The 18,828-nt window shown below is 44.2% G+C and overlaps 1 protein-coding gene across 2 annotated transcripts in view; it reads left to right on the top strand.

The window, feature by feature from the left end:
* Positions 1-2,704: 2,704 nt before the first annotated feature.
* The window catches only part of LOC116363978 (E3 SUMO-protein ligase PIAS1-like), a 91,802-nt gene continuing 75,678 nt past the window's right edge, over positions 2,705-18,828 (top strand). For both annotated transcript variants that reach the window (XM_031817304.1, XM_031817303.1), the window contains exon 1: positions 2,705-2,768. In XM_031817304.1, the coding sequence (XP_031673164.1) occupies positions 2,745-2,768 (24 nt within the window). In that variant the 5' untranslated portion in view covers positions 2,705-2,744. The remainder of the gene's footprint in view (positions 2,769-18,828) is intronic.

Raw genomic sequence — 18,828 nt, 5'->3', positions numbered from 1 at the left:
CCCTCCACGTGAGCCTTCTATGGTTGACTAAAGTCATCCGTAATGGATTTGTGTCATCAATCATTACATTGAAGATGAATTGCATTGTTAGGGAGTAATGTACTCCACCCAGTGTTCTGTTCATGTCCCTCTTAGGGATAAGGAGTAGCCATGTATGGTATAACCAAATACGATACATAGATATCAGTACAACACTGGAAAGCTGGGGGGCATTATCTTATTCATGATTAGATATAACATAGTCATATTAACAATTTCATGAGGACTTTGGGGGCTCTATAAATGTCAGAAAATAGTGGGTAATCTGTATTTATCATAGTCTGAATTACAATGGAGATAGTGCCATCTACTGGACAATGAAGATTAGTGACATCTACTGGCTCATGAATATCCAGCATTTATAACTTTCAAACGTATGCTCTGATTGACCAAAAGTATGCTCGTCGAACATCTCATTCCAAAATCATTCCAAAATCATGGTACATTAACATTAGAGTTGGTCCCCCCTTTGCTACTTTAACATCCTCCACTCTTCTGGGAAGGCTTCCCAATAGATGTTGGAACATTGCTTTGGGGACTTGCTTCCATTCAGCCACAAGAGCATTAGTGAGGTCGGGCACTAATGTTGGGCGATTAGGCCTGGCTCGCAGTCGGCGTTCCAATTCATCCCAAATGTGTTCTATGGGGTTGAGGTCAGGGCTCTGTGCAGGCAAGTCAAGTTCTTCCACATCAATCTTGAAAAAACATTTCTGTATGGACCTCGCTTTATACACGGGGCCATTGTCATGCTGAAACAGGAAAGGGCCTTCCCCAAACTGTTGCCACAAAGTTGGAAGCACAGAATTCTCTAGAATGTCTTTGTTTGCTGTAGTGTTAAGATTTCCCTTCACTGGAACTATGGGGCCAAACTATGAAAAACAGCCCCAGACCTTTATTCCTCCTCCACCAAACTTTACAGTTGGCACTGTGCATTCAGGCAGGTAGCATCCCCCTGGCTTCCGCCAAACTGTCAGATGATGAAGCGTGATTCATCACTCCAGAGAACGCATTTCCACTGCTCCAGAGTCCAATGGCGGCAAGCTTTACACCACTCCAGCCGACTCTTGTCATTGTGCATGATGATCTTAGGCTTTTGTGCGGCTGCACGGCCATGGAAACCCATTTCATGAAGCGCCCGACAAACAGTTATTGTGCTGCCGTTGCTTCCAGAGGCAGTTTGGAACTCGGTAGTGAGGGTTGCAACCGAGGACAAATTATTTTTATTTTTGACGTGCTTTCTGTGAGCTTGTGTGGCCTACCACTTCACGGCTGAGCCGTCAATGCTCCTAGAAGTTTCCACTTAACAATAACAGCCCTTACAGTTGAACGGGGCAGCTCTAGCAGGGCAGATATTTGATGAACTGACTTGCTGGAAATGTGGCGTCCAATGACGGTGCCACGTTAAAAGTCACTGAGCTCTTCAGTATGGCCATTCTACTGCTAATGTTTGTCTATGGAGATTGCATGGCGGTGTGCTCGATTTTATACACCTGTCAGCAACGGGTGTGGCTGAAATAGCCGAATCCACTCATTTGAAGATGTGTCCACATACATTTGTTATATATAGTGTATATATAAAACAGGTAAATCCCATTTTTCAAGCATATCTCAAGAACTGTTTTTGTTACAAATTGACTCTTATCAGCACCTCACAACCCTTTCAATCTGCACAGCCCACTCCCCATCTCCCAGGAGCTTGCCTGAGTGTCTGGGGGCACCATAAACGTAGGTCAAAAATATATATATATATATATATATATTTTCGACCAAGCCATAAACCGGCCTCTCAAACTCTCTCTGACATGTGTGACTTAACCGTGATTGGTTGCTAATGGGCACGTTGTCAGGGGGCACGACACCTGACAGCTCTTCTCTCTGTGCAGCCCACTGTCTCCTCACTTCTCCTCTGAGTGGACTTGTGGGATGGAGTGCGTGCAGAAGTACTTTAATATTGTTGTTGTAACTTTGTGTGTTTACTGTTACTGATAGTTGTTTGATTATATATATAATTATATATATATTTATTATACAGTCCTGTGCTATTTCATTATTAATCCAGTCCATTCTGTTGTATTCTGGATCCATTTGCTTATCCTGTTGTATCCATTGCATTTATTCCCTGTCTTGTGTGTGTGTGTGTGTGTGTGTGTGTGTGTGTGTGTGTGTGTGTGTGTGTGTGTGTGTGTGTGTGTGTGTGTGTGTGTGTGTGTGTGTGTGTGTGTGTGTGTGTGTGTGTGTGTGTGTGTGTGAGAGTGAGTGAGTGAGTGAGTGAGTGAGTGAGTGAGTGAGTGAGTGAGTGAGTGAGTGAGTGAGTGAGCGAGCGAGAGAGAGAGAGAGAGAGAGAGAGAGAGAGAGAGAGAGAGAGAGAGAGAGGCATAGTCACTCTCTTTTGTGGAGGAAATTATGTACAAAACTTCTATGGAGACAACTCCATTACAAAGAACAAGTTGGTGGTTGGGAGAGGAAAAAATGTTGCATTTTGCATTGATTGAGGACCTCAAAAGATGCCTAAAGTGTCATGTCAATTAAACGTATCTCTTGAAACGGAATATGGGACGGATTATATCTACTGCAAAACTAACACAGTTTTAAGCACTCAAACAACGTTTCAAGTATTTTAAATGCACCCCCAATGAGCGCACGCACGTAGCGTAGCGGTCGGTTACGTCACAACACGTCATCACGCTTGCACTAGGAATTGCAAGATGGCGGAGAGTGCGGAATTGAAGGTAAAGCGCAGCTTGAAATCATTATAAATGTAAACGGTTAGCAAACGATATAATGCCAACGCAAATCTTCGCATGTGTAATTTAAACGACAAGGAACTAATTTTAGTGTGAATTTATGTGTATTTTTTGTGCAAAGGGATAACTTTAAAGGAATTCACTATAAGGGGAAAGCTGGAACATGTTATTGTTGATGTTGAGAGAGAACCGCTCGTTCGTTAGCGGTCTCCTGCATAGAATATCTTTATTAGCTAGCTAGCGGAATAATTAAAAAGTATTTTTCCTTTTCGGTCCATGTCAACTTAGTAGACATTTAGTTAAAAAGTATCTTATGACAATGATGGATCGTAGTTGACTGTTTGAATGAGGATGCCGTTATCAGCTAATTAGTTGGTCCGCGTTTGGAGGGGGACGAGCGGTCTTGACGTTCTGTCAAGCTAGTGAACAGAGGCTCCCGCTAGCGATGGGAGAAGGATTACATCTGCTTCTTGCTAGCTTAGGCGACTTTTCAAGCGTTTTCACTTTTATCAATTTCTCAAGACGCATAAAATGATGCACTTTTTAATGGTGACAAGCTGTTCTAATTTGAAAACGTTTTGTAGCCTGGTTTAGTTCGGTTACTTTTACACAGCGGTGGACTATCACTGAGTCATAGTGATAGATGTTGTAAAACGTGTAGCAATGTTCTTTTGATATGTTTATATCATTGAACACGTTTAGGCTTTATGCCAATCTTAACACGTTGCTCTGCATCGTAACCAAATGTTATTAGTCACGTGCGCCGAATACAACAGGTGTAGGTAGACCTTACAGTGAAATGCTTACTTACAAGCCCCTAACCAACAGTGCAGTTTCAATAAATACGGATAAAAGTAACACGTCCTTAAAGAGCAGCAATAAAATAATATATACCGGGGTGCCGGTTCATTCATTACAGTTCAAGTTCTGGTAACTTGTTTTGAGTTAGTTCAGCCCTAATTTACCCTCGCCCAAGATGTACTCTTTAACCCTATAAAGATGTATATCAATTGAACCTTTTTTGAAATTATTTCTCGCTGATATGAAAGATAAGGTTCGTATGCTTCCAAAACCGTACCACAAGCGATGCTTGTTCATGTTCAGGCCGAGCGCTGGGGTTCGTAACAAAACTGTACAGAAGATGTCTTCTTCCAATTACTCTTATGCATAATGTAAAGGAACTGAGAGTCGTAATGTAATGGAACTGAGAGTCATAATGGAATGGAACTGAGAGTCGTAATGGAATGGAACTGAGAGTCGTAATGGAATGGAACTGAGAGTCGTAATGGAATGAACTGAGAGTCGTAATGGAATGGAACTGAGAGTCGTAATGGAATGGAACTGAGAGTCGTAATGGAATGGAACTGAGAGTCATAATGGAATGGAACTGAGAGTCGTAATGTAATGGAACTGAGAGTCGTAATGTAATGGAACTGAGAGTCATAATGTAATGGAACTGAGAGTCGTAATGTAATGGAACTGAGAGTCATAATGGAATGGAACTGAGAGTCATAATGGAATGGAACTGAGAGTCGTAATGGAACTGATAGTCGTAATGTAATGGAACTGAGAGTCATAATGGAATGGAACTGAGAGTCGTAATCTAATGGAACTGAGAGTCGTAATGGAACTGAGAGTCGTAATGTAATGGAACTGAGAGTCGTAATGTAATGGAACTGAGAGTCGTAATGGAACTGAGAGTCGTAATGTAATGGAACTGAGAGTCATAATGGAATGGAACTGAGAGTCATAATGGAATGGAACTGAGAGTCGTAATGGAATGGAACTGAGAGTCGTAATGGAATGGAACTGAGAGTCGTAATGGAATGGAACAGAGTCGTAATGGAATGGAACTGAGAGTCGTAATGGAACTGATAGTCGTAATGTAATGGAACAGAGTCGTAATGGAATGGAACAGAGTCGTAATGGAATGGAACAGAGTCGTAATGGAATGGAACTGAGAGTCGTAATGGAATGGAACTGAGAGTCGTAATGGAATGGAACTGATAGTCGTAATGTAATGGAACTGATAGTCGTAATGTAATGGAACTGATAGTCGTAATGTAATGGAACTGAGAGTCGTAATGGAATGGAACTGAGAGTCGTAATGGAATGGAACTGAGAGTCGTAATGTAATGGAACTGAGAGTCGTAATGTAATGGAACTGAGAGTCGTAATGTAATGGAACTGAGAGTCATAATGTAATGGAACTGAGAGTCGTAATGTAATGGAACTGAGTCGTAATGTAATGGAACTGAGAGTCGTAATGTAATGGAACTGAGAGTCATAATGTAATGGAACTGATAGTCGTAATGTAATGGAACTGAGAGTCGTAATGGAACTGATAGTCGTAATGTAATGGAACAGAGTCGTAATGTAATGGAACTGAGAGTCGTAATGTAATGGAACTGAGAGTCGTAATGTAATGGAACTGAGAGTCGTAATGGAACTGAGAGTCGTAATGGAACTGAGAGTCGTAATGTAATGGAACTGAGAGTCGTAATGTAATGGAACTGAGAGTCGTAATGTAATGGAACTGAGAGTCGTAATGTAATGGAACTGAGAGTCGTAATGTAATGGAACTGAGAGTCGTAATGTAATGGAACTGAGAGTCGTAATGTAATGGAACTGAGAGTCGTAATGGAACTGAGAGTCGTAATGTAATGGAACTGAGAGTCGTAATGTAATGGAACTGAGAGTCGTAATGTAATGGAACTGAGAGTCGTAATGTAATGGAACTGAGAGTCGTAATGTAATGGAACTGAGAGTCGTAATGTAATGGAACTGAGAGTCGTAATGGAACTGAGAGTCGTAATGTAATGGAACTGAGAGTCGTAATGTAATGGAACTGAGAGTCGTAATGTAATGGAACTGAGAGTCGTAATGTAATGGAACTGAGAGTCGTAATGTAATGGAACTGAGAGTCGTAATGTAATGGAACTGAGAGTCGTAATGTAATGGAACTGAGAGTCGTAATGTAATGGAACTGAGAGTCGTAATGTAATGGAACTGAGAGTCGTAATGTAATGGAACTGAGAGTCGTAATGTAATGGAACTGAGAGTCGTAATGTAATGGAACTGAGAGTCGTAATGTAATGGAACTGAGAGTCGTAATGTAATGGAACTGAGAGTCGTAATGTAATGGAACTGAGAGTGATGATCAAGGCTACATTTATCCCTAAACTAGTTGTCAGAAATGCAAACCTGCATAGCAACCTTTTGCCTGAATGATTTCTCTCAGCATTGCTTGCATGGTGCCTTCAGAGCAATTGCCTTCTTGCCTTCCTAGAATTATCTCATTTAAAGCTAGTGCAGTTAATGTTTCTTGTGTGGTTCATAATCTAGTGTACTAGGATCACAAATCAATAGCAATTGATTCAGATGTAGACATACTTCAAAATGACATTTTGTTGTGATTCAAAAAGAGTGACATCAGTTTTCTCACGTCAACCATTTGATTAGGAACAGTATTTCAGACCGTGTTTTATTAGGAGTTGTCTCAGTCTGCACATCTATTGTGAGACGTTGCAGCTGACTATATGAGTTAGGGCCTAACTGACGATACCCGATGCTTGACAGGCTCCCTTTTGAGCTGCTATTGATCTGAGGGATATTTTTATACTTTTACTCCAAAGTGTTGCTATTGCTGTGTGCTTGGAAACTCAGTCCATATTAATGTCCTCGGGTGTATCTCTTCTACGGCACGGTGTTGGTGTTTAAGTCTTTATTCCTCACACATGTTGTCTGTTGTTGTAGTTTCTGTTCCTAAACCATGTCCAGGCTCAAACTCGGAGCAGATGGAGTTCGTATGACATGAGACTGCTTCCTACAAATAGTCTTTCACCGCTGATGATTAACGCTTCGTGTTTCTTGCAAATCATTACACTCACATCAGATCATCAACACTACAGTGGAGACAGTCAGTACATCAGATCATCAACACTACAGTGGAAACAGTCAGTACAGTGGAGACAGTCTACATCAGATCATCATCAATACAGTGGAGACAGTCAGTACATCAGATCATCAACACTACAGTGGAGACAGTCAGTACATCAGATCATCAACACTACAGTGGAGACAGTCAGTACAGTGGAGACAGTCTACATCAGATCATCACTACAGTGGAGACAGTCAGTACATCAGATCATCAACACTACAGTGGAGACAGTCAGTACATCAGATCATCACTACAGTGGAGACAGTCAGTACATCAGATCATCAACACTACAGTGGAGACAGTCAGTACATCAGATCATCAACACTACAGTGGAGACCGTCAGTACATCAGATCATCAACACTACAGTGGAGACAGTCAGTACATCAGATCATCACTACAGTGGAGACAGTCAGTACATCAGATCATCAACACTACAGTGGAGACAGTCAGTACATCAGATCATCATCACTACAGTGGAGACAGTCAGTACATCAGATCATCACTACAGTGGAGACAGTCAGTACATCAGATCATCACTACAGTGGAGACAGTCAGTACATCAGATCATCAACACTACAGTGGAGACAGTCAGTACATCAGATCATCAACACTACAGTGGAGACCGTCAGTACATCAGATCATCAACACTACAGTGGAGACAGTCAGTACATCAGATCATCACTACAGTGGAGACAGTCAGTACATCAGATCATCAACACTACAGTGGAGACAGTCAGTACATCAGATCATCATCACTACAGTGGAGACCGTCAGTACATCAGATCATCACTACAGTGGAGACAGTCAGTACATCAGATCACCAACACTACAGTGGAGACAGTCAGTACATCAGATCAACACTACAGTGGAGACAGTCAGTACATCAGATCATCACTACAGTGGAGACAGTCAGTACATCAGAGCATCACTACAGTGGAGACAGTCAGTACATCAGATCATCACTACAGTGGAGACAGTCAGTACATCAGATCATCACTACAGTGGAGACAGTCAGTACATCAGATCATCACTACAGTGGAGACAGTCAGTACATCAGATCATCACTACAGTGGAGACAGTCAGTACATCAGATCATCACTACAGTGGAGACAGTCAGTACATCAGATCATCATCACTACAGTGGAGACAGTCAGTACATTCTGTCTCTCTCTCTTATCCTTAGCTCTGTGTTGAATGCTAGATCCACTGACCTGGTGTCTTCCAGGGTTGGGGATTTGAAGAAGTGAGAATACAAGACTCTCATGTTTTTAATGCCATAGGCTATACCCTACCTCCCAGTGGTAATGTTAGTGAGAAAAAGGCTTTGCAGATTTCGTGAACCATAGCTAGTGGTTGTAGTTCTCACTGAGTCAGTCTCTCCTCTCCTCTGAACTAGCCTCTGTAGAGGTGTGAGGTGACCCAAAGTTCATCAGTTGCTTGACTGGTAATGTGATCAAATGATTCAGAGCTGTCTTTCTCATCCCTGTTGAGTTGCAATACAGGTCTGATTCTGTAGGTTACACAGGTCTGATTCTGTAGGTTACACAGGTCTGATTCTGTAGGTTACACGGGTCTGATTCCGTAGGTAACACGGGTCTGATTCCGTAGGTAACACGGGTCTGATTCTGTAGGTAACACGGGTCTGATTCCGTAGGTAACACGGGTCTGATTCTGTAGGTAACACGGGTCTGATTCCGTAGGTAACACGGGTCTGATTCTGTAGGTAACACAGGTCTGATTCTGTAGGTAACACAGGTCTGATTCTGTAGCTCAGTTGGTAGAGCATGGTGCTTGCAATGCCAGGTACCACCCATACGTAAAATGTATGCACACATGACTGTAAATCGCTTTGGATAAAAGCATCTGCTAATTGGCATAGAAACTGCTAGAATATTAAATCTACTCCTTAAATTGGTACGGGATGTAACCCGTGTTTCAAGATGCATCGATCCATAACTCAACTCTTAGGCTCATCCATGGCTTCAAATAATCTGTGGTTTCTGAAATCTGTCAGAAATAGGCCTAAAATGGCCTCAAATGTATTGCGTTGATTGTTTTTGGAAGCTATAGACAAGACACAGACTATGTTGTTGCTTAAAACATTTCAATTGTTGCTATTGTAAAAGTCCTTCATCTGCATTAGTCTCATTCTGCAGACAGCTGCACCAATGGGCCTGTACAGTAACTCCTCCTGCTCTGGAAGCTTACAGGTGAAGTCTATTTGTAGAGCCTGTGGCTAGGCTAATCTCTAAATGACACGGTTCTCTCTCCCTCTGTCTCTCTCCGCCTCTGTCTCTCTCTGCCTCTGTCTCTCTCTCTCTCTGCCTCTGTCTCTCTCCGCCTCTGTCTCTCTCTGCCTCTCTCTGTCTCTCTCTGCCTCTGTCTCCCTCTGTCTCTCTGCCTCTGTCTCTCTGTCTCTCTGCCTCTGTCTCTCTCTGCCTCTGTCTCTCTGCCTCTGTCTCTCTCCCTCTGTCTCTCTGCCTCTGTCTCTCTGCCTCTGTCTCTCCCTTCCTCTGTCTCTCCCTTCCTCTGTCTCTCCCTTCCTCTGTCTCTCTCTCCCTCTGTCTCTCTCTCTCTCTGTCTCTGTCTCTGTCTCTCTGTGTCTCTCTCTCTCAGCACCAGGCTACCTCTCATAGGTAGGATCAGTGCTATTCAGAAGAAGAGACGTGTGCTCAGTAATCACCAAAGTGGATGATGACTGTTTTCTTCGTGTGTGTGTGTGTGTGTGTGTGTGTGAGAGAGATGATAGCGGTTGTGTGGTGTGATGTTACTGCTTTGAACTCATAGCCTACTACTTCTCAAACTGTTCCATTGCATCATGACTAACTAGTAACTGAGAGGCTATGTGTTTGGACTGGACTGTTTGTGACAATCAGATTCTTCACAGGCTGATTTCATTAATGGGGGACTGAGCTGACTAAGGGAAACGTGCTATATTGACCCAGCATGACTTCACCTTAAGACCAGACACAGACATTTAGTTGAAGTTAAAGAGATTAGTTCCTTAGATAGATCATCAATGGCATCGTCCGGCCAGACTGCTCATAGAGGACCGATGGTGGAGGTAAAACATCAGAAACACATTTGGTTTTTACTGAGGTCGGTCTTCCCTTTAATTGGTCACAATACCTTTATTGTTCAATGCACAGTGTGGTGTTGAGACAGATTGTGAAATTTCATTATAGCCTTCGGGTACCAAAAGTATAATTGACCATTTCTGCCCAAAAATAGCCTGCCTCTGCTCGCTACCAGCCGGGGTGATTTTGAAGCCCTGTGTTGCCGTGGAAACATATATAACTGGTGTTATGGGCTGGCTGGACATATAATGGAAGCAGGTTTGAAAATTATTTGCATTGAAGCTTCTTTGGATATCCAGGTTTTCAGACCAGGTTTACGGCTGACGTCAGATCAGTTGAAAAGTTCTGTCTGATCAAAGCCTAGGCTATAACACTAGTGGTTCTACTGTTCCTCTTGTTGAGGAAAGGTGTGAATATGTTCTGAAAGCTGCAGAGAGAAAGCTGCAGAGAGAAAGGTGTGAATATGTTCTTAAATCTGCAGAGAGAAAGGTGTGAATATGTTCTTAAATCTGCAGAGAGAAAGCAGCAGAAGGATTGGGAGGGAGAATATATCACCTCTCTCAACAGATGATTTCCTCCTACCTGGGAGCAGCTCCAGTACCTATTTCCAGGATTCACAGTTTCTCCTCACAGTTAGCCCTGTGTACACCTTCCCACAGCCTTTAGTTACACTACTGCAGCACAGAGACACTGTCTAAGGATGAAAGCTAAAATAACAACTAAATGCTTTAAATAGCCAGTTTCTTATTGTTGTTTAATTATGCTCCTATAAAAAGTGAAAACATAATTTTCTGATTCTGACACCGTGTTACTATCGTAGACACTACATGTCAGTCAATTAAACCATTACCCAAAATATTGCATAGATTTTAATGGACATGACAGCAGGTTGTGACCCGGCCTCACCCTCACTTAATAATGACTAAACATAGAACCGGCCTCTCCCCCGGCCTCTCCCCCGGCCTCTCCCCCGGCCTCTCCCCCGTCCTCTCCCCCGGCCTCTCCCCCGTCCTCTCCCCCGTCCTCTCCCCCGGCCTCTCCCCCGGCCTCTCCCCCGGCCTCTCCCCCGGCCTCGCCCCCGGCCTCGCCCCCGGCCTCTCCCCCGGCCTCTCCCCCGGCCTCTCCCCCGGCCTCTCCCCCGGCCTCTCCCCTGGCCTCTCCCCCGGCCTCTCCCAATCACCTCTGAGCTGAACATGTCTCATTAAGAAATGGAGTGTGCCGAAGACTAGATGTATTTCCAGTGGATGCTCTAACCATTTGGATTTAATTTGAGTTGGCATGTTAGGCCACAACAGAGGAAATCCCCTTTCTATTCCCGGAAACAGACATTTTAAAGAAAACATCGTAACCCTAACAGTATACGTTGGTTTCACTTGTTTATTTCGGTGTCGACCGACTGTGCAGAAATTTGCATGATGTTTCCTGTGTCATTGCACGTTACTTGGAACTGGAGTCAGCCGGCAAGCAGAACCACACCTGACTGGAGTCTGCCGGCAAGCAGAACCACACCTGACTGGAGTCAGCCGGCAAGCAGAACCACACCTGACTGGATTCGGCTGGCAAGCAGAACCACACCTGACTGGAGTCGGCCGGCAAGCAGAACCACACCTGACTGGCAGATGTCAGATGAGGCAGATGTCTCTCTCTCTGATTGCAGTAGGCTGAGGCAGATACCTCAGTTTCTCTGATTGCAGTAGGCTGAGGCAGATATCTCTCTCTCTGATTGCAGTAGGCTGAGGCAGATATCTCAGTTTCTCTGATTGCAGTAGGCTGAGGCAGATATCGCAGTCTCTCTGATTGCAGTAGGCTGAGGCAGATATCTCAGTCTCTCTGATCGCAGTAGGCTGAGTCAGATATCTCAGTCTCTCTGATTGCAGTAGGCTGAGGCAGATATCGTAGTCTCTCTGATTGCAGTAGGCTGAGGCAGATATCTCAGTCTCTCTGATTGTAGTAGGCTGAGGCAGATATCGCAGTCTCTCTGATTGCAGTAGGCTCAGGCAGATATCGCAGTCTCTCTGATTGCAGTAGGCTGAGGCACATATCGCAGTCTCTCTGATTGCAGTAGGCTGAGGCACATATCGCAGTCTCTCTGATTGCAGTAGGCTGAGGCACATATCTCAGTCTCTCTGATTGCAGTAGGCTGGGGCAGATATCTCAGTCTCTCTGATTGCAGTAGGCTGGGGCAGATATCGCAGTCTCTCTGATTGCACTAACTGTCCCCAGGGTGTCACAACAAGATAGAGAAGTAACATGGGCTCTTCTAATGGAGCCCTTTCCAGCTACTTGGCTAGTCTACCGTCTAACACCGGGTCCTTACTATAGGTTGTGTGGACCATGGAGCCCTTTCCAGCTACTTGGCTAGTCTACCGTCTAACACCGGGTCCTTACTATAGGTTGTGTGGACCATGGAGCCCTTTCCAGCTACTTGGCTAGTCTACCGTCTAACACCGGGTCCTTACTATAGGTTGTGTGGACCATGGAGCCCTTTCCAGCTACTTGGCTAGTCTACCGTCTAACACCGGGTCCTTACTATAGGTTGTGTGGACCATGGAGGTGGAAGAACACAGGATGGGCGAAGAAAGGAAAATAAACTAGGCGTCCAATGACGACACTGCAGAGATCGAAGATGTGCGCACAATCTTGCAACGGATGGTTCTGATCGGGGAAAGCCCAGTGGATCGGGGAAAGCCCAGTGGATCGGGGAAAGCCCAGTTTCACCTACCACACCATCTCTCTCTCTATGATAGTTTCACCTACCACACCATCTCTCTCTCTCTCTCTCTCTCTGATAGTTTCACCTACCACACCATCTCTCTCTCTCTCTGATAGTTTCACCTACCACACCATCTCTCTCTCTCTCTCTCTCTCTATGATAGTTTCACCTACCACACCATCTCTCTCTCTCTCTCTCTCTCTGATAGTTTCACCTACCACACCATCTCTCTCTCTCTCTGATAGTTTCACCTACCACACCATCTCTCTCTCTCTCTCTCTCTCTATGATAGTTTCACCTACCACACCATCTCTCTCTCTCTCTCTCTCTCTATGATAGTTTCACCTACCACACCATCTCTCTCTCTCTCTCTCTCTCTATGATAGTTTCACCTACCACACCATCTCTCTCTCTCTCTCTCTCTCTCTGATAGTTTCACCTACCACACCATCTCTCTCTCTCTCTCTCTCTCTATGATAGTTTCACCTACCACACCATCTCTCTCTCTCTCTCTCTCTCTCTATGATAGTTTCACCTACCACACCATCTCTCTCTCTCTCTCTCTCTCTATGATAGTTTCACCTACCACACCATCTCTCTGACTTTTTCAATTGACTTTATTGACATGGCAAGTTCATTATTACTTACATTGTCAAAGTATACATATCGAAAAATAAAATAAAAATATATATTTATATATAAATAAATGGTGGGACCAACAGCAATAATAATAGTAGTAGTGGACATGGGTTTACCATTAACAACAACTACAACAGCAATAATAATAGTAGTAGTGGACATGGGTTTACCATTAACAACAACTACAACAGCAATAATAATAGTAGTAGTGGACATGGGTTTACCATTAACAACAACTACAACAGCAATAATAATAGTAGTAGTGGACATGGGTTTACCATTAACAACAACTACAACAGCAATAATAATAGTAGTAGTGGACATGGGTTTACCATTAACAACAACTACAACAGCAATAATAATAGTAGTAGTGGACATGGGATTACCATTAACAACAACTACAACAGCAATAATAATAGTAGTAGTGGACATGGGTTTACCATTAACAACAACTACAACAGCAATAATAATAGTAGTAGTGGACATGGGATTACCATTACCAACAACTACAACAACAATAATAATAGTAGTAGTGGACATGGGTTTACCATTAACAACAACTACAACAGCAATAATAATAGTAGTAGTGGACATGGGATTACCATTAACAACAACTACAACAGCAATAATAATAGTAGTAGTGGACATGGGATTACCATTAACAACAACTACAACAGCAATAATAATAGTAGTAGTGGACATGGGTTTACCATTAACAACAACTACAACAACAATAATAATAGTAGTAGTGGACATGGGTTTACCATTAACAACAACTACAACAACAATAATAATAGTAGTAGTGGACATGGGATTACCATTAACAACAACTACAACAGCAATAATAATAGTAGTAGTGGACATGGGATTACCATTAACAACAACTACAACAGCAATAATAATAGTAGTAGTGGACATGGGTTTACCATCAACAACAACAACAACAACAATATTAATGAGAACAACAATACATTAAAGCAATAGTAGTAGACCAGTGTCAACATGACTGAGAAGACACATGACCTGGTAGTAGACCAGTGTCAACATGACTGAGAAGACACATGACCTGGTAGTAGACCAGTGTCAACATGACTGAGAAGACACATGACCTGGTAGTAGACCAGTGTCAACATGACTGAGAAGACACATGACCTGGTAGTAGACCAGTGTCAACATGACTGAGAAGACACATGACCTGGTAGTAGACCAGTGTCAACATGACTGAGAAGACACATGACCTGGTAGTAGACCAGTGTCAACATGACTGAGAAGACACATGACCTGGTAGTAGACCAGTGTCAACATGACTGAGAAGACACATGACCTGGTAGTAGACCAGTGTCAACATGACTGAGAAGACACATGACATGGTAGTAGATCAGTGTCAACATGACTGAGAAGACACATGACCTGGTAGTAGACCAGTGTCAACATGACTGAGAAGACACATGACCTGGTAGTAGACCAGTGTCAACATGACTGAGAAGACACATGACCTGGTAGTAGACCAGTGTCAACATGACTGAGAAGACACATGACATGGTAGTAGATCAGTGTCAACATGACTGAGAAGACACATGACCTGGTAGTAGACCAGTGTCAACATGACTGAGAAGACACATGACCTGGTAGTAGACCAGTGTCAACATGACTGAGAAGACACATGACATGGTAGTAGACCAGTGGCAACATGACTGAGAAGACACATGACCTGGTAGTGGACCAGTGTCAACATGACTGAGAAGACACATGACATGGTAGTAGACCAGTCTCAACATGACTGAGAAGACACATGACCTGGTAGTAGACCAGTCTCAACATGACTGAGAAGACACATGACCTGGTAGTAGACCAGTGTCAACATGACTGAGAAGACACATGACATGGTAGTAGATCAGTGTCAACATGACTGAGAAGACACATGACCTGGTAGTAGACCAGTCTCAACATGACTGAGAAGACACATGACATGGTAGTAGACCAGTGTCAACATGACTGAGAAGACACATGACATGGTAGTAGACCAGTGTCAACATGACTGAGAAGACACATGACCTGGTAGTAGACCAGTGTCAACATGACTGAGAAGACATGACATGGTATGAAAGACAAAACAAAACAAGATGGGAAATATTATCGACATTACTTTTCACTTTTCACTGGCTGTCCATCAGGTTGTGGCAGGCTTTTCACCCAATAAATATTGGATTTTTTCTTCATCTTTTATAGTTTCATATTCTTAGTATTGAATTATAATTTTGGGAAAGAAATATTCTCTTTGGTCTGAGTATTTGTCACAGTGTAGTAGGAAATGCAGCTCTGTCTCTACCTCTCCCCTGGAGCAGAGTGAGCACAGCCTGTCCACTCTGGGCAGCCAGGTTTGTCTGTGACGACTGGTCTCTATAGCCAGACTGTGCTCACTGAGTCTGTCTCTCTCTCTCTCTGATAGTTTCACCTACCACACCATGTCTCTCTCTCGCTCTCTCTGATAGTTTCACCTACCACACCATGTCTCTCTCTCTCTCTCTCTCTCTCTCCCTCTCTCTCTCGCGCGCTCTCGCTCTCTGATAGTTTCACCTACCACACCATGTCTCTCTCTCTCTCTCTCTCTCTCGCTCTCTGATAGTTTCACCTACCACACCATGTCTCTCTCTCTCTCTCTCTCTCTCTCTCCCGCGCTCTCTCGCTCTCTCTGATAGTCTCACCTACCTCTCTCTCTCTCTCGCTCTCTCTCTCTCATAGTTTCACCTACCTCTCTCTCTCGCTCTCTCTCTCTGATAGTTTCACCTACCTCTCTCTCTCGCTCTCTCTCTCTCTGATAGTTTCACCTACCACACCATGTCTCTCTCTCTCTCTCTCTCTCTCTCTCCCGCGCTCTCTCGCTCTCTCTGATAGTCTCACCTACCTCTCTCTCTCTCTCGCTCTCTCTCTCTCATAGTTTCACCTACCTCTCTCTCTCGCTCTCTCTCTCTGATAGTTTCACCTACCTCTCTCTCTCTCTCGCTCTCTCTCTCTCATAGTTTCACCTACCTCTCTCTCTCGCTCTCTCTCTCTCTGATAGTTTCACCTACCACACCATCTCTCTCTCTGCCTTCCTCAACCTCTTTCATTCTCTCCCTTCCTCTGTGGATGATTGAGGCCAAGGTCGAGGGAGAGGTCCGGCCCAATCCAGCAGGTGGTTTCCTGTGTTGCTGGGAATTTATTTATGTGAGTGGGTTATGTACACAGACAAAGCAGCAACCTGTACACACACTTGCATTACACTAGCAGCAACCTGTACACTGGCATTACACTAGCAGCAACCTGTACACTGGCATTACACTAGCAGCAACCTGTACACACACTGGCATTACACTAGCAGCAACCTGTACACACACTGGCATTACACTAGCAGCAACCTGCACACTGGCATTACACTAGCAGCAACCTGTACACTAGCAGCAACCTGTACACTGGCATTACACTAGCAGCAACCTGTACACTAGCAGCAACCTGTACACTGGCATTACACTAGCAGCAACCTGTACACTAGCAGCAACCTGTACACTGGCATTACACTAGCAGCAACCTGCACACTGGCATTACACTAGCAGCAACCTGTACACTAGCAGCAACCTGTACACTGGCATTACACTAGCAGCAACCTGTACACTGGCATTACACTAGCAGCAACCTGTACACTGGCATTACACTAGCAGCAACCTGTACACTAGCAGCAACCTATACACTAGCAGCAACCTGTACACAGACAAAGCAGCAACCTGTACACTGGCATTACACTCGCAGCAACCTGTACACTGGCATTACACTAGCAGCAACCTGTACACACACTGGCATTACACTAGCAGCAACCTGCACACTGGCATTACACTAGCAGCAACCTGTACACTAGCAGCAACCTGTACACAGACAAAGCAGCAACCTGTACACTGACATTACACTAGCAGAAACCTGTACACTAACATTACAATAGCAGCAACCTGTACACTAGCAGCAACCTGTACACAGACAAAGCAGCAACCTGTACACTGGCATTTCACTAGCAGCAACCTGTACACTGGCATTACACTAGCAGCAACCTGTACACTGGCATTACACTAGCAGCAACCTGTACACTGGCATTACACTAGCAGCAACCTGTACACTGGCATTACACTAGCAGCAACCTGTAAACTGGCATTACACTAGCAGCAACCTGTACACTAGCAGCAACCTGTACACTGGCATTACACTAGCAGCAACCTGTACACTGGCATTACACTAGCAGCAACCTGTAAACTGGCATTACACTAGCAGCAACCTGTACACTAGCAGCAACCTGTACACTGACATTACACTAGCAGCAACCTGTACACTGGCATTACACTAGCAGCAACCTGTACACTGGCATTACACTAGCAGCAACCTGTACACTGGCATTACACTAGCAGCAACCTGTACACTGGCATTACACTAGCAGCAACCTGTACACTGACATTACACTAGCAGCAACCTGTACACTGGCATTACACTAGCAGCAACCTGTACACTGGCATTACACTAGCAGCAACCTGTACACTGACATTACACTAGCAGCAACCTGTACACTGGCATTACACTAGCAGCAACCTGTACACTGGCAGCAACCTGTACACTAGCATTACACTAGCAGCAACCTGTACACTGGCATTACACTAGCAGCAACCTGTACACTAGCATTACACTAGCAGCAACCTGTACACTAGCATTACACTAGCAGCAACCTGTACACTAGCAGCAACCTGTACACTGGCATTACACTAGCAGCAACCTGTACACTAGCAGCAACCTGTACACTGACATTACACTGGCAGCAACCTGTACACTGACATTACACTAGCAGCAACCTGTACACTGGCATTACACTAGCAGCAACCTGCACACTGGCATTACACTAGCAGCAACCTGTACACTAGCAGCAACCTGTACACAGACAAAGCAGCAACCTGTACACTGACATTACACTAGCAGAAACCTGTACACTAACATTACAATAGCAGCAACCTGTACACTAGCAGCAACCTGTACACAGACAAAGCAGCAACCTGTACACTGGCATTTCACTAGCAGCAACCTGTACACTGGCATTACACTAGCAGCAACCTGTACACTGGCATTACACTAGCAGCAACCTGTACACTGGCATTACACTAGCAGCAACCTGTACACTGGCATTACACTAGCAGCAACCTGTAAACTGGCATTACACTAGCAGCAACCTGTACACTGGCATTACACTAGCAGCAACCTGTACACTGGCATTACACTAGCAGCAACCTGTACACTGGCAGCAACCTGTACACTAGCATTACACTAGCAGCAACCTGTACACTGGCATTACACTAGCAGCAACCTGTACACTAGCATTACACTAGCAGCAACCTGTACACTAGCATTACACTAGCAGCAACCTGTACACTAGCAGCAACCTGTACACTGGCATTACACTAGCAGCAACCTGTACACTAGCAGCAACCTGTACACTGACATTACACTGGCAGCAACCTGTACACTGACATTACACTAGCAGCAACCTGTACACTGGCATTACACTAGCAGCAACCTGTACACTGGCAGCAACCTGTACACTGACTTTACACTAGCAGCAACCTGTACACTGACATTACACTAGCAGCAACCTGTACACTGACATTACA

The sequence above is a fragment of the Oncorhynchus kisutch genome, unplaced genomic scaffold, assembly GCF_002021735.2.
Source record: "Oncorhynchus kisutch isolate 150728-3 unplaced genomic scaffold, Okis_V2 scaffold982, whole genome shotgun sequence".
Lineage (NCBI taxonomy): Eukaryota > Metazoa > Chordata > Actinopteri > Salmoniformes > Salmonidae > Oncorhynchus > Oncorhynchus kisutch.
The sequence above is the reverse complement of the archived record's forward strand: the minus strand, read 5'-3'. Positions and strand labels throughout refer to the sequence as shown.